Raw genomic sequence first — 17,346 nt, forward strand, 5'->3', positions numbered from 1 at the left:
CTTCCACATAATGGGACCGAGAACGAGGGAAGGTATTTAGCAATAAGAGACGACTCGAAGGCAATATTACTATCTGGTGTCAAACATATAAAATACAATTATATATATATATACTTTTTAATGAACTACTTGTAAAGTTTTGAATAAAATTTTTTTTTAATTTTGTGAACGTTTTTTAATGCTTTTTTTGGAACTTTTAAATTCTCAAGAAAAACAAATCTTTACAGTTATTTAGTTAAATTTAATAAAGTAATTATGGAAACTAACATTTTGAGCCGAATGACTTATCTGAAGTTCCTATCATTATTAGCGTGTGTCCCGGCGTCGGCTGGGTGCGTAAATTCTTTAATTAAATTGATAAAAAAAATACACAAGACTTGGAACCCACCCCAGTCAGGTGTATGACGTCTACCATCAGGTAGAAACACCTGCCGTGATCCTTTAACCGAATACGCCGTCCAAGTTTTTAAGGATCTCGCTTGGCCGGCGCGGATCATCCACCTGTGGGAGGTGCTTGTCCACCTGGGCGCGCAGGTGCGGCATGGCAAAGAATTTAAGCCTGAAGAGGTCCATTATATAAAATCGCAAGTATTGTCACTTAAAAAGTTGGAACAACGGCGCCAAAACTGTATGACCACCTTGGAGAAACAGCAAAATGTCTCGTAACGCCATGCGAAAGTGGCCAGAAAGGTGGTCACACTGCCTGGACCTGAAATCTGTGTGTCGCGAAATTCTCCGTTCCGCCGCATTTTCCGCGAGAAAAAAGTGAAGTCGACGGAAGCCCGGGGTGGGGGGCAGGTCCCCGCGATCAGTTTTCCGTGGAAAGTGATCGAATACACCAGTTTTCCCATCGCGTGTGTAACCCATGTGCAAAATACAGTGCTGCCAGACCGTCAAACTGAACTTTACCGGTTTTTCCCCAATTTCTCAGTTTTCCGAACTCGGCCGCCAGCGTGAGGCCCCCCAAAAGTTGCGCCCTGCTCCCCCACACCCGCCACGACCCTGGGAGACCCTCAGAAAAGCGTAGGAAACGCTCCCAAGCCTCCCGACCCGAAATCGACCCTCAAGACGACCCTCCCAATCCCGGCGTTGCCAGCCTCCCCATCCCGGCGTTGCCATTATAAAGTTCATTTCCGTAAGCTAAAACAAATGGGCACCATTGGTAAAGTAATTCTACACAGAATATATCACGCCATCTAGCACTGATTTTCGAAACCACAAAATTGTACATGACATTTTGATGAGCAATTGCACCCTCCATCCAATACAGCCACCATTTTATTTATCGAGAGCAGACTGCCGATTAAAATTTATCGAACTTAAATATTTAGGACACGTTTACACCTGGACTTTGTTAAATAGGTTTAGCATAAGCAACCAGGGATGGAAAAATAGATCTGAAATTCGAGATCTGAACTTCAAATTTGTATTTAATTTATTAATACATTTGTTATTAAAGAGTTAATTATTAAACAACTACAAAGTACAAAATGCTTAGAAATAAATAAAACCACAAAAATTAACATGTGTGTCACTTTGAAATCAACTTAAATTTGGTAAAGTAACAGACTCCAGAGGTCCAATTGTTTTTAAGTCATCAGAAACTTAAAAAAAAAATGGGTTAAACAATTTATCAACGATAAGGAAATTGAAATGCAGATTTGTAGAGAAAAAACCATAAGTCTTTGTATTAAATTTAAGTTATGGACTCTGAAAGTTCAATTAAGGGCCACCTTTTACCAAACCATCGGAAACTTAAAAATAACTAACATCAAAATGTTTTAAAAAATTAATCATTGTTTAACTGAAAAATTTGATTGCAGATATTTAGAGAATCAACACAGAAGTTCTAAGAGGTTGGGCACTTTGAAATCGGCTTAAATTTTGTTAAGTTATGGACTCCAGAGGACTAATTTTGTCACGTTTTTACAAGTCAGCGGAAACTTAAAAAAAACTAACATAAGAATGGGTCAAAAAATAAATCAACGTTTAAATGACAAATTTTGAATGCAGCTTTATATAATTTGATGGGAGTTGATCTTTGACATTGAAATTTGTTGTTCTTAAGGGTGCCGAATTGCAACACATTTTTTAAATTTAAATTTAAAACAACCGCTCACATGTCGGTATAGAAAGTACATTTAAATTGTGTACCATAAAATCCAGGCACATTCAAATTGTGAAAAAGTGCCCGCACCTATTTAGCCGGGTTACCCTGTACAACAGAGCTGCCAGACTTTTTTTTTTTAGCGGTGTTTCCATCCACGCCTGCATTGCCAGACATTCGATCTGCAGGTAAGAAGAAGATGTTCCCAAAGAAGGAAATCGATAGTGCTGTAATCGAGTTAAATTAAAATAACATGGCGTTAAGGTCGGATTACGAGGTGAGCTGAAATTAAGCCAGAATTAACGATGAAAAACTAAGTTAATTAAGTGCTAAAACAGTGAGGTGCAAAAGATTGTTAGACCGTGACGCTAAAGGGCCAAAAAAAACAGCTCCAAAATAGACAGCTATAGTTAAGCGCAGAGCGGGCGTTGTTTTTAGTGGGAAAAATCGAAGCCCGTTTGCGCTGGCGAGGGTGTGTGCGTGTATCTGTGTGTTGTGTACGTTACTGTCGTTGTTGTTGGTTGCTGCTTCTATTTGTTTTGTTGTCGTAAAAAAGCAGCAACAACAAAGCTGAGGCGACGCCCTAAGAAGTTTATTAATTTGTTGTGGGCTTACGAAAAACTGGAACTGAAACAAAGGTGGAGAATGGGTGGAGTTTGTAATCCTATTGGATCTGGTTCGGATTTAAGCTGCTTACCTGCTGATCTATAAAAATAGGCCTGGGTTTAGGCCTGGTTTTTGTGTTTTATTTTCGGATTCGTATTCGGATTTACTTCTAATGCGATTCTCTTTCCTTGAGCCTCTCTCTCCAAAACGTTCTCCCCCTCTTTCCCAAACGCTCTCCTCCACTCTATCTCTCTCACTCTCTTCCACTTTCCAGGTGTGCTTCGTTTTATATTTCGGTCGTGCTTCTGAAACTCGCCTCTTAGCCCTTAGCTGGCATGCGCAATCCCGTTTTCCAATTTCCACTTTCCAGGCGAGAAAGCTTTTCGCTTTTCTGTGCCTGGAAATTTTCCAGTTTTCGGCTTACATAACCGGTACTGCCGCCCCCTTCCGAACCACGCCCCATTCCGCCGCGTCTCGCAGATTTCATTATTGGAATCTCGAGCCCTAGATGAAACTACCCTGCATTCAACGTTTATTTTTCCATTTTCTGTGCTTTCCCCCTTTTCCCCTTCCGGAATTGGTGTCATTGGGCCGAGTCGTGCGCTGCTAATTACACACACTCGCACATTAGCGTAAATCGGCGTACTTTTTCCGTATTTCTTTATACCCGCTCTTCCCGCCGATTACTAACTAAATGCCCCACCGATGACGCCACTTAATTACACCGCAGACGTTAATGAGCTATTCTCAGGGCTGCTGTTTCTACGCAGAAACCAGAAGGTTTTGGGTTTATTCCTAGGGCTAGACATCTGAGGCCCGTATTCTCAGCTCTATTGATTTTGGGGCAAGTCTGGGGCAGGGCACTCACACAACCACTGTGCGACGGCAGCCTGAAAGTATGCAAAACTATCTGCGAACAACCCACCTTCATCCAAAACGCACAGTGGTCCGAGATATTGGTATTCCAAAAATCGTTTTTTTCCGAATAGATATTTAAATATTTTAAAAACTTAAATATATATTTTGGAAAAATTACTTTACAAAATGAAGAGTGTTTTGAAACACACATCTTATATAAGCGCCAAAAAAATTGTTTTTTTTTTGATTATGATTGTTTTCTATAATCATCTGAAGCTTTTAGCACTAACCGAATTTAACTTCCAACAATACTTTGGCATTAGGCCTATCATCCATCATTAAATTTGAAGCTTTAAGTCATTCGCCATGTACATTTCAACCGCAAAGATGTCTGTGTGTCACACCGCATATGCAGATAAGAACCTCTACGAAAACATTTTTATTAGGGATGCTAAAAGCTTAGAATCATTTGATTCCCTGTTTTTCTCTTCCAAACGAAATACGATTTGTTGTATTCAAAAGCACTGTGCTTTGTGGAAATTCTATTATAATTTCACGCACAAAATCCGCATAGAGCTGAGTTATGAGCCCCACTCCCCGCCGAAACCCACACTCCCACAATCGCCGTATCTTCGTTTTGTGTATGCTGAGTCATGCGCTTTCAATTTAAGTCAATTTAAAAAAGCACAGCAAAAATCCAGAAACTACAATCCGACGATGCTTCAAGAACAATCACACCGACATCGCAATAATGAAGTTTTCTTGCTCTTGATGTGCGCTCCATGGGTAAATGATATGTAATTGAGGGCCAGCCGCATCCAGAACTAGTTGGTATATGTCTGTATCTATACGTTTATCAGTTCAAAAATGGAGATAAAGCAATTAAGAGTTTATGGCCAGACAACAAACAGAAGAACGCTTTGCCAACGTGGATAGTGGCAGGTTCTATTCTAACCCCCAGCATTTAATTATTATCAGCAGTTATCACCATTGGCATGCATCACATTGTTGAACATTAATACATGGGGTTATATATTTAATATGGCCAAGGTATTTTCGGCACTCGAATGGGACAGGCCTCCGTCTTTCTGACCAGTTTTATCCGGCTTCTGGTTTCGTTGAAAGATTTTAATTTCAGTTAAACAGATTGCTGAGGGCCATATAAAAAGCGACAGCGATAATAATTACAACTGGAAAATACCAGAAAAACAGAGGCGGCTGGGCGACTTGCTTTCGGCAATCAAAGCGTGCCAACAAAATAGTATTGCCCATTTTAATTCAATTACACGCCAATAAAAATCTAATCAACTGACAATGGCGAACCGTTTGGGGTGTTCTCGAGAGCAGGGGGCTAAAGAGGCATCGTGCCCCGGTATCCATTGGCAGTCGTGGCAAGACGTGGAGAATTAGCACCTCGTCTATTGACTGTTTGCTGTCACATCCAAAGATTGCACTTGACAAGGACTCCGATTTGTTTCGATACGGTGTGAAATTTGGCACTAGCCGGCCGAGCTTGCGTCAATGGAGAGGGTTTTAATTACCGGCATTGCATAACCCACAGCCAGGGGTCTGGGCTTCAGTTTCCCCAGGTATCCGTATCTGTATCTGCGAGCTGCCGCTATATTTACCTTTCGTCTGGTTATCAGATAGCGCTCGACCCCAACACTTGTAGATTAAGTTTTAAAACGAAACGTTGATTTATTTTCATTTTCGTTTGTTTTTGAGTTTGTATTTATGATTCTCAGGGTCCATCGATCAATACCCTTCGAAGGGGTAGCTAAAACTTGAAGGGGTGGTTTATGTCCGGCTACCTGAAAACAAGGTCTAGAACAGACCATTGGAGTGCCAAAGCTCAACAATGGCACTATTCTTCCCCACCGGTTGAAACGAGTTTTGAGCGGTGAGACGAGATCTTCTGAACCCGCCTTGTGTCACGCACTTAATATTGTCTGAGCGACAACAATTACCGCAATTACCCGAACGCATTGTGGGAGGAAGTAAACGAGCTGGGCCGAGATTAAGCCGGTTCGTCTGGGCAATCTGTAACGCCGAAGGAAATGACATAACTGTCAAATATTCATTTGGGCACTCAACTCCGCATATTCTTTGATTCAATTGCCGGGTAAATGGGGAAGGCATAAATACTGAATAAACACAGAAGCCCAGCAGCTCTAGCCAACTATTCCGGATCAAGTAAATAAATATATATATCCCGCACGAACTCGTTGAAATCGGATTTGGCCGCCACTGGGCCGTGAGATTTCTGGCACTGGATATCCATAAAAAATTTCGAGGCATGGAATCATACTTGCCCATATCGACAAGTATATCCATTCGCATACCTGCCATTAATGCGAAAATGTTAGCATTTCGAAATTGAAATGAAAATGGAAATGAAAATGTTTTCCAAACGTTGCAGACAATTGAAAGATTGTTCGAATACTCGCAGAATGTGGATGATATGTAACTCAATTGTGTGTGAATCTGTGCTTGTTTCTTTTGATTCGCACTTTGCTTGTTGCTTGTCGCTCCTTAAATCGTCATAATAAATTTTTATTTAATTTAATGCCTCATATGTGACGACAATATCAACAATTGCCGCCACTTACACACACTCGCACAATGCACGGCCTGTCCGTAATTTGTTTTAATTTAAATACAATTTAATACACGTTGCTGACGTTGCTCTTCCACTGGCTTTCGCATTCACGATCGCTCCGAAATGCAAATGCAAACAAATTACTATAAGTAGCAGGCCAATGCCAATGGGCGATGTTTGGCCGGCATTTTGCTGGTAGCCGAAAATAACCGGGTTTTTGGAGTCCATTCAAATTATCGCACTCCTCGATAATGACAAATAATAGTGGCAAATAAGTCGGGTAAACAAATAACCGTCGACAGCTGTAATTGCTTTTGGGTTCCGCGGCACTTGAGCCGAACTGGTTTGCGTCGTGACCAGGTGAAGTGCGTCAGTGGATGGCCGATGGTTCCGACAGATATCGCGGATAGCTGATAAGGTCCACCTGATTCCTGATTGTCATTGGTGGCGTACATACGTATAGGTATTTCAGGTTGCCGGGCAACCTTGGTGTGGGGATCTGGGTGGCATTACCTCCAAGTAATCGCTGCTCGGATCCCTTATATGTGTTCCCACTGTCTTCCAATTAGACGTGCCAACGTGCCACAAATCGCTGGCTTTGACTGCTGCCGCTTAAGTAGGTTAGCCAGCACGCTCTCAATTGAGGCTGATTTAGTGCAAAGCGGTTCATTGAGCGGTGGCGCGTGTCAGCCCGATGCACCCACCTCGTCCACTCCAAGACTTTGGAAAAAAAGTGGTTCCTATCGATTTCTGGGTGTCCCCGATGAAGGGAGCACATCATGACACGTGAAGAACACTGTAACACAACACCCATTAAATTCCCAGAAAAATAATGTAGCCATTATATCAGATGATTAGAAGACTATTAGATTACAATTTGTGAAAACTTATAATTTTTTAATTTCCAACCGTACTTTACAAAATCACAACATTTTCTTTATTAAAATTTTTTATACCACAAACTGGAAATTAATATACAAATGTCCGCAGACTACTTAAATGAAATAAACTTCCCAGTAGTGTAATTATAATGTATTTTTAGCTTGCTTTACTCATTTTAATACCCAGTTCCTAACCGGTTTAATGTAATTTATTGTATTCCTATCATTAATGTGATAAAGTACATTTGTCACACGCTTTTTTATTTAAAGATTTAAATTCTCATTTTGTTCTTAAAATACCTTTAAGATTATTTTAAATATGTAACTATTACATATATGAAGTCTTCTTCCTGATTAGATATGCAAAGTTGCCTAACCGCCATTAGACTCTTTTCACAGCCTCAGATTTCTTAAAAATAAATCTTTGACAATATCTATGTTATCAGTTGGCTTTATGGAGATGAAAAGGCAACTTGTTCTCGGTTTTAGGGGCCCTCGGAGGACACTCCGAACTAAAGTGTATTTTCATGCATACATATTATTTCGCCAAGAGAACGAGAAAAGTCATTCTGAATAAAGCAGCAGCCCCCGCTGCGCGAACTCATTTGGCCAACATATTGGACCGCCCCCTCAACCCCGTGACAGCCCCTTCCGTCCAGTTAGTTTCCAGGCAATGACAAGTGCACACACGCGCTGAATGGGCTATAGAAAATGCTTGTGCCATACTAGATAGCTGCTTTGCTTACTTTATTATTATGTATATTTTAATTTTGATTAGAATTTATTGCTCCATTTTCGGACGGACGGTCTCCGCCGGTTCGCATTACCCAACTGAAACTCAAAGCCAAGCGATGCCTGTGTCTGTATCTGTATCTATGAGATGTGTTGTGATGAGATGAGCTGAGATGGGATGGGATGGAATAGGATGAATATGAATCCAAGATCTGCCCGCCCACAACGATGCAGCCCAGTCAGCTGCTGTCCGTTCCCGCAAACCGTGAAATCGGATTCACAAGGTGGGTGGTGGGCGGTGGGCGGTAGGCGGTGGTTGGTGGGAGGAGGCGATGGCAGAGGCTTATGCTTTCCATTGCTCTACTAAATTAAACGTGGAATAACAATTGGTTTTTTCCGGGGCATTTCATTCAATGCTGCCCGCCGAGAGATGCCAGTGACTTTCCTTCATCGTTGTTGCCGTCTAAGGTTTTTCTCATCTTTTTAACTACTATATGAGCTGGATGGATGGTTGCTTCTTTACAATGGGAATGGCGTAAATTAGACGCGCTATGCTCGTAAATCTATTGTCATAAACGCCTACGAAAAGCGACGAGCAAATTGCTTCGAATGGCATCATAGACTAACTAGAGCCGCGGACTCCGACTTGGGTTCGGACCGAGTTTATACGATGGCTTATCGTGACTAGAATTTTCTTCTTTAGCTCATAATGCGGGTTTATACTATATTAATATTTTTCCTTTTATGGTACAAAAATCTAAAGACCTAAGGACCTAATTATATGATTTTAATATGTTGATGACCTTTCTATGTATTATTATCTATGTAGTAATGTAATAATTGGCAACTATTTCCCTTACCTTGGAATATATGCAATTTATCACGATACCTTTTCGTCGCATGACCATTGTAGGCAGACTGCCATTCATGGCGAGAAAAGACCCCCCGGGGTCAAAGGGGATGGCAGGGGGTCACACATTTTAATCAATGCTCAAGTACAACAGCCCGCTGTCAGCTTTATGGCTCATTCGCTCGCATATCGGGGCACTCGTGATGCGAGTGATTATGCTGCACTCGGTCTCGGACTTTCTGTCGCCGACTCTGATTTCTGTCGCCGTTTTGTCCGTTTTGCCAGGGCCCAGGTCATGAACGCCATTATGCAACCGAATCGAGGTCTGCAGCCCACTCGTCCGCCCACTAACGCTCCTTCCCCGCCACGCCCCCTCACTAACACCGCCCTGGGGGATTGCACTTGCCAATGGCAATTAGCGAACTGGCCAAAGTTTTAGCTGCTGGCTGCCAAATCAACTTGCACGTTCATCCCCTTTTGAAATGCAAAACGCGAGTGCAACTCCTACAGACTATAGTGAAACTTCCCGAGCTCGGACTTTTATATGCCAATAATACAGAACTGAACTTGAACCACATTTAACAATTCACTCTTTTGCAGGGCTTTTTTAACCATATAGTTATATATTTGTCTTTTATAATCTGCACTCTACGTTTATTTGGTGAAAATTTAGTTTTTTAATATTTCGTTTTAATCGAAATAATTTGCGATTTTCTTGTAATCTTGTAATCTAGAATTATGAGACCTTAAATTTAATATTTTTACAACTTTTGACCCTGACCCTTTTGACCCTTTCAAGATAAGAACCCAATTGTTCTATTTGAAATAAATTACACTAAGCTTGGAGTAGAGTTATCGCCAACTTGCAGATCCCTGACTCGGATTTGGACTTGTATCGGGGTCTCAGCACCCACAGTGGCAAGTTGACTTTGACACCATGCAAAGTGGTAAAGTCATCAGCGCTGCTCCGCTTATTGATTTTGACTAAAAGTCATAATTGGCAGTGGAACAGACCCTTTTTGTGTAGGAAACCCGCCGTAACCAAAATCCTTGGCCGCAGCCATAATTTGCATATTGATTTTTCAGTTTCCCAGAAAAGGAGGCGACACGTGGCGGGGGCGTGGCCGTGGCAGGTGAAACGCCAAATTGAGTTGTTCCGGGGAATATTTGGGGGTGACTGATCGATGGCTGGCTTGATATGCAATGACTGCGATATAGGACGCCGCCTGGACACGTCAATCTGACCGATTGGCCATAGGCTTGGCTGTGGAACCCTCGTCAGTTGACCATTTGTCAGCTGAACTCATTGACGAGCTCTGACGTACTCTCATTTTACATAAGTACATGCTCACGAGTCGATTCACATGGATACATATATTTCTATGGGTCACCCCGGCGATATCTGCTTAAAGTTTATAACTTTATCTATGTATCTCAACTTTCATTCCGGTTGCCAAGTGTTTTTTGTCGTGTCATTACATAACTTGGTGGCAGAACTTTTGGCGGACACAACTGGCCAACACGGTCACTTAACTCGGCATTTGTTTATTTATTTTGGGGCCCCCTCCCCGACTCCCAACTGCTGAGCCTGTAGCCAAGTGGATGACCCACAAATTGAGTTGGAGTTCATCTGGCCGAGACACTCCTTCAGCGGATATCACACGCGATTCGATAAGTTGATAAAACGTGAACGATTCCGAGCAGAAATCTGGATGGCCCCAGTGGATCGATAGGGGAGCAATTTTGCCACCCCCTCCGCTCCTAAAACCAGAGTCTGAAACTTTTTCCGCTGCCTTTTGCTGGCACGATGTTTTATATTGATTTTCCGTTGGATTATATGCACACCGAAAAAATCAGCCAAATTTCCTCTAGTAGAAAATGTAGTCCAAGCTTTTAAATATTGCTTTGAACTTTAAAGTAAGAAAATGTTTTACTATTTGTGTTTTTAGTATAATCTTTTACGATTAATCTTGTACACATGCTATATACCCATTTATTTTTGTGTTGATTATTTGAAATCGAAAGCTGTCTTCTTATCAGTCTTAGTAGTGCTAAAGTGTCTGGGAATTTGGGAATGCCAATATTATGATCTGTATTATCTGCACTTCAAACTATTGATTACTGATAAACTTTAATTAAGTTCTATGCAGCATTTTTCTCTCAGTTTACTACTTACTGACCAAGTGCGTATCCATGTGTTTTTTTTTGTATCTGTGTTGGCACCATTACGTGTAATTAAACTCGAGTTACGAGGGACCCGAAATAGACTCAAGGCCCGAAAAGGAAATTACTTGAGTTCTTAAGCCAGTCGTGGTGTCATTTTACCCCCATTCCCTGCCACTTTTCCTATAAATGTGTTAAGAAAGAATAGGAAAAGCTTGAAGTCTTGGGTAGACACATTCTTGCTTGGAATAGTGTATGGAACCCCGGTTTCTTAGTTTGAATATGGATTATTTAATATGAGAATATAGTTTCTCTAGTGGGCCACATTAGTTTACTCTGCTTCGGAGAGGTTTTTTAACTTAGCCTCGGGGGTTGTCCATATGACTGGATGCTGAATAATAGTCAATAAATTTTGGGGATGTGTTCTGCTGGAGTGACGTCATGCAAGGGCTCGATAAGACGGCATTTCCAAAATGCCAAAAGTTGTTGGCATGCCCTTTTTATCAAACGCTTTGTTTTCGTTATACAATTTATGTAGATTTTCGCTCGCTCTTTCTCTCTCACTCTCTGGGGCTCCTTTTTTCTCTTGCCACCCCCCTTTTGTGCCTTCCTATCTCCGTTGCTCTTTCTCCAACTGACACACATTCCGTTGCTCGCTGAATCTCCGAGCTGCGCAGCCAACCCCTAGGCAACCAACCCCCTCTCCATTCCGCTGCTCCAGTTTCGAAGTGCCCGCTCTCCATTCCGCTCTTCCCGCCCATTGCCTGCTTCACTTGTCACACTGCCATAGATTTTTCGGCTGGAAAGCTCTCCGCCACTGTGCACTTTTCGCACGAGAGGCAACACTTGCAAAAAAATAGCACCACATTTCAGCAACTCACCATAATAATTTAATTTTTATAAATTGACTTTAACGCCTTTAAATAAAATAAATATTTTATTATAAGTTAAATAGACCTAAAACAATGTACAGATCATTGTAAGATTAGTTTCCAAAATGTGTCTCAGATTCAGTCTTACGGAGCTGCTCTCAATTGCTTCATAGCTAGGGGCTTCAGCGGAAATATTAGTGATATTTCAGAACTTGCTGATAAGAATATTGAGAAATGAGTTCTCTTTTTTCGCTTCTCTACTTTCATTTATGTAATAATTCAAAACAAAATGGGTACAAATAAATTATCAAGTGTGACGATTGCTCTGAAACTGAGCTCAAAGCTATGAAATTCTCTAGGGCATAATTTTCTCCAAGTGTGGGAGAGCAGTGGGGCCGCAGCGTAACATCTGCTGGCGCTGGCGAAAGCTCTCACCGCGACGCCGACATACGCCGACGTCGCAGTCGGCAGAACGTTCTATCCGAGAATCGAGAAAGCTTAACCACTCGCGGCGCGCCGAAAAGTTTCAGTCGAACGTCGAATCCGAACTGGGAAGGTCCAACTGTGGCAGCAGCTATCTCGTCTCTTTGTCGGGTGGTACAGTACAGCTTAGCTCCCCGCCGCCCGCCCGCCCCCTCGGCGCTGGTGTGTGCTCCGCTGCTCTGCTTACACAATAACTGTGCATCGATTGAGTCCAGCAAGAAGAGGAAGCAGCAGGACTAACTCTCGTTCGACAAAAGGATTACGTTTAGAAAGCAAACGTGTGTGATCAGTATTTGTTGTCTTTGTCTCGTTCCAACGCGAATCGAATCGGTTTTTTAGTGCTGAAAACAAGTTCAATACTGCTAAACGGGGTAGTTTTCTGCGAAAGCCCCCAAAACAGAATTCGCAACGCCAAGCGCAAAAATTGTGTAATAGCACCCAAACGTGTAAAAGGTAGAAAAAACGAAAAAAAGAAACCAAGAACTTTCCATGTCTGCTCAACTGCAGCGCCCACCGACCCACCGAACCGCCTAACACCCCATTAGGGGCGTCGAGAAAACGACAACGTCCTTGTACGAAATCGATTTTTCCAAAACTTCATGCCTGCCGTAATGGATATATACATTTGTAACCATCTGAAGAGAGCACAGATCGAAAAGAACTGTATGTTGAGGCATTTTCTCTGGGCAATGGGAAAAATGCATATTTCAAACGGATTTGACTGTGTGCAAGTGATCTAGAGTGATTTAATATAAGTGGTAGAGAGAGAGAATGCAGAAATAATGTTTTGCCTTCTTTTTGATTTGGCATTCAATTTGGCGTTCATGGCAAGCCAAACGCATGTCCGTCCGTCTTTTTTTGTCCGCCCGTCTGTCCGTTTCCTCCGCGTCGCTTTCGTCTGACGTACTATTGTGGCAATGAAATCGTTTAGATTCAATTGACGCGATTTACATTTTGGAATAGCAGTAATTTCCTGGCCACCCCACACGGACGAGTGGATATAGCAATATAAAGCTTTGGGCCCCCGCTGGCGATTTCATAATTCCGCACACACAGCATAAAAGAGGGGCAGAAAAAAGTCTTGGAATATTTCGAGTATTTTCCTGCCACTCTACGAACTTGCGCCCCTAACGGGTTTCTCTCTCTGCGCTGTTTACCATTAAGCTCGCTCACTTTCGGAATTCGATTTCTTTCTCTCTGTCTTTCTATTTGCCATGTGCCGTTATTCGGCATCCTGGAAACTGCAACCCGACTGCATTTCCACACTTCCATTGCTCACTTCCAATATCTTCCCGTGACTCCGTGGCCTTCCAGCGGTCCACTTGCTGCTCCACCGCCTCGTCCTTCCAGCGCCCGCGTATCCTGTGGATTGTTGCATAAGCATGATTCGTTTTAACCATTTTTTCGCTTCTTTTTAATATTGCCCTTTTCTAACTTTTCTCATTTCAGTTGTTTTATTTTATTTTCCCGTTTTTATTTGTTACTCGTTTTTTATTTGCCCTTCGTCGTTTGCATTTTTGTTTGTTGATCGCTTAACTGTCTCACCTCTAATAAGTTTAAACAAGAATCCGCAGCCATTATGAGTGCTCAGGTGGGTAATCAAAGCTGACGAGCTCAAAAACATTCCCCCTCCCCATATTTACGTATTTACTTCAATCATTTATAATTTATATTGACCGTTGTGGGCATCATTAATTTAAGTTAAATTTTACCTTAAGTTCCCATTATCTCGAGGTCGGGGTTATATAACCTGTCTTCTGTCTTATAAGAGAGAAAGATAAGATAAGAAATTGAACCCAAAAGGTCTTGAAAAAAGAAACAGGGGCTTGTTTTTTAAAAACAGAGCATGAACAACGTGCGAAAATTAAGCAGACAATTAGCGGGGAAGTGTTAATAATGTTTCAATTTAAAAATCCGGGAATAGATATAATTATCAGCGAGTCAAGCTCATCTGCCTTAACAGCGAGGAGCAGTATATAAGGTTCACAAAAACAAGTCGAGTTAACAGATAACTGGCGAGTGAAAATGCATTTCTCAGAGGCTAGATACCAGGCACGATCTGTTATCATGCCCTGAAACTGGTTTTGGTTTCGTTTTCGGGTGCTCGGGGAAATCAAGCCTAGGAAAACAGTTTCGATTTCCGAGTCGAATGCATTGTATTCTATTAATGCCAACCGGACACCTACCCCTTACACCTGCTCGCCTGAGCCGCTTCAATCTGGTTTGAAACTGGTTAAAGCTGAGACTTGCACTCACCTGCCGGCAAATGCACCTTCGAAACGAATCGAAAGCAATGTGCCGATGTGCGATGGCGACAATTTGTTCGGCTTAATTCACCCGTTTTCGGCTACGCCCGCAGCTTTACACGTTTCCCAGATACTTTTGCATTGATTGAACAATTAGCGCGTCAATTCGGTGCACCGCTCTTTCCCCACTTCCCCGACGACTTGTTGTAAATTGATATTCAAGTTCAAATGCCAAATGGTTTGCGGCGAAATGTGCGCAAACCGTTCTGTTCTGGCGGGGAAGCAGCTGGAGCGCAGCCACAGATACATTTGTATCTGTTCGCCTAATTGGCTCGCTGGCAGTTGCCAGTTCGCAGTTCGCAGTTCTCAATTTTCATTTTGCTATTTTCCATTTCGCTGGCTTATGTAAGCTTTTCTGTGGCTGGCCGGCCATTGTCGCATTTTGATTTATATATACATTTATCGCCTCGATCTCCATCCTGGACCCCAAACCCAAAATCAAATCCAAAACCAGACCCTTGTTTCCACATGCTGTGCAACTTGGCATTGTTTCGGATCAATTGAAGCATGAAAAGCGCGATTAAGTTGAATTAATTTGTATAGGAAAATCGGAATTAGCGCCATTGTGGGGAAACCGGGCGCGTTCCGCCCACCAAAGTCACGGCTAACAATTGTTTTGCACTTCCTATGTAGGTCTAGCATGTAAGCTTAAGTTATCTTTAAGGCGCCTTCTAACCCATTTTAATATCTAAACTTTAATTCACCTACCAGATTGTCTAGAAGTAGAGAGGGAATCTTAGAACGAGGGAAACCAGCGACGCAGAGATAAAAGATACGAACGCCGCCGAGCAGGCAGATCGATAGTTTTTTGAACACTTGCCACAGTGCGTAAGCCAAAAAGTAGAGAAACCTTTCAGTGCCATTTCCCAGTAGGCACGATTCTCGATTCGATTTATTTCATGCTGGCGTCGCGTCCTCAATTGAACCAAAAAACCTGAAAGCAAAAGCACATATAATGAAAATAAATAAATCAAGACACGCCATGCCGAAAAGGCAAAGCCAAACAAAGCGTAAGATTTTCGAATATAGTCGAATATACTCGTAAGTTGGCTGCCATGTGAGTGCGACAGGTTTGCGTTCTCGCCTCTCCCCTCGCCATAGCATTTATTAGTGTATACATACTTTTCTCTCGAGACATTTGTATTTTTAATTAATTTGATTTGATTTGATTTCTTTCGACCCCTCAGTTTGCATGGCCAAACAAACCGTAGTCTTGTGTTTATATTGCATATCATTTGAGTTCTTTTTCGCTGACGGGTGCGCTCTTCGCCTCTTTTGTTTGTTTTTTAAAAATTAATAATGGAGCGCACCATGAATGAGTCATGACGCACTGCAAATAACGCTCAATGATCGTCGATGGGGTCGAATTTTGGCTACCACTTGCTGGAAAGTCTTTCTACTGGAAATCTATGCATAACACATGATTCATTGTCCTTTGGCAACCCCACAAAAGTTTCCCATTTGCTGAATCATCAAAACAAATCGGGTGTTGCCAGGCCAACAAAACCGAAAACCATTGAAACGCCTAAAGTTTTAGTTCAGAATTACTGTATGCATCATAACCTATAATTTTAATTGTTATCATAAGTATATTTTTAGTATATCTGGTTCATCCAAAATATCATATTCTGTTTTTAGACCCTTGCGTATTATAATGTATACCTAACAGAATGCTAAGGGTAAAGCTTGGGTATCGGCTAACCCTGATAAAGTGAAAACCACAAAATGATAATTAGAAAGGAGTATCGTAAAATCTTAATATAAATATAAAGTTTTAAGGATACGTTTTGGTCAGAAAATATTTAAGTTCTTGACTGCCCTTATGAATCAGAGCTAAAACTATTCCACCTTCCGTTAAAGTACATTGTTATACTGACATTTTCTAGTGAAAAAATTGTTTCTATTATATAAGTGCATATATCTTTATCACTTTATCAGAGGTGGTTAATATTCATCTTTAATTTATACTGTAGTCATATACATAGTGTACGTCTTGCATTTGTCTATGCTCGTTTTTCGTTTTGTTCGATTTTTGATTTTGATCTCTTCCTCCTCAAATACGTTATTTTGTTCGCCCATCATCGACATCATCAATCAAACACCACCCAACAACCAATCGACCCACCAACCCAAAAAAACCCAAACCTTCATGCGCGAAGCATGGGAGAGCGGACTCTTATCGAGTCGCCACGGTTATAGCCACCGATGACGACAATCGCACAGCCGATGGCCAGTACAAGGTAAATCGAATTTTCCTTACTCACACACATATGTATCTCTCATCAGCCCTATTTATGTTTTTCACTTTTTACATACTCTGCTTTCCTTTCGATTTTGTGCGCTTTACTAACCCATTTCGTTCCCATCGATTTCCCTTTTCCCGGTCTATAATTGCACTTATTATTTATTATATTTGTTAAACTTGGGCATTTTTCCAATGGCATTTACCGAGTACGGTTGACATTTAGAGAGAACTGGCGAAATGTTTACAGCAGCTATAAATAGCTATGTTTTGCTATGTATAACGGTAGCCAATAATAATGCCATAAATATGGCCATTTCTAATTTTCTCAAAATATTTTCCATCCTCAATTTGCTAGCCACTCAAATATAGTTTTTTATTAAAGGAAATATTTTCTGGAATTTTGTAGTATCGATACAGTTTTTCGGCCGGCTTTCAGAAATTTTCCAAATTACCAGTACTTTAATTTGTTTGTTTTTTTGCCTTGATTACATGGCAACCCCAACAATGACGTCAGAGAGCCAAAAAACGTTGCGCGTGCTTTTCGAAAAAGAGAAACACTTATAGACTCTGTTAAAGATAGAATGCCAGACACTAAACAGCTGCTAAGACTATATATAATATAATATTCGAATCAATTTTATTTT

The 17,346-nt window shown here is 41.5% G+C and overlaps 1 protein-coding gene across 6 annotated transcripts in view; it reads left to right on the plus strand.

Annotated features, from left to right (window-relative positions):
- Positions 1-2,285: 2,285 nt before the first annotated feature.
- LOC108047852 (sodium/potassium-transporting ATPase subunit alpha) overlaps positions 2,286-17,346 on the plus strand; it is a 28,708-nt gene continuing 13,647 nt past the window's right edge. For 2 of the 6 annotated variants that reach the window (XM_017128216.2, XM_017128217.2), the window contains exons 1-2: positions 2,286-2,384; positions 16,617-16,697. In XM_017128216.2, coding sequence (XP_016983705.1) covers positions 2,361-2,384; positions 16,617-16,697 — 105 coding nt within the window. In that variant the 5' untranslated portion in view covers positions 2,286-2,360. Of the gene's footprint in view, positions 2,385-12,230; positions 12,605-13,600; positions 13,743-15,168; positions 15,282-16,616; positions 16,698-17,346 lie in introns of those variants that run through there. The other 4 variants (XM_017128215.2, XM_017128220.2, XM_017128218.2 and 1 more) reach the window with 4 other exon arrangements.

This window comes from Drosophila rhopaloa, unplaced genomic scaffold, assembly GCF_018152115.1.
Source record: "Drosophila rhopaloa isolate 14029-0021.01 unplaced genomic scaffold, ASM1815211v1 contig_178, whole genome shotgun sequence".
NCBI classification, from domain to species: domain Eukaryota; kingdom Metazoa; phylum Arthropoda; class Insecta; order Diptera; family Drosophilidae; genus Drosophila; species Drosophila rhopaloa.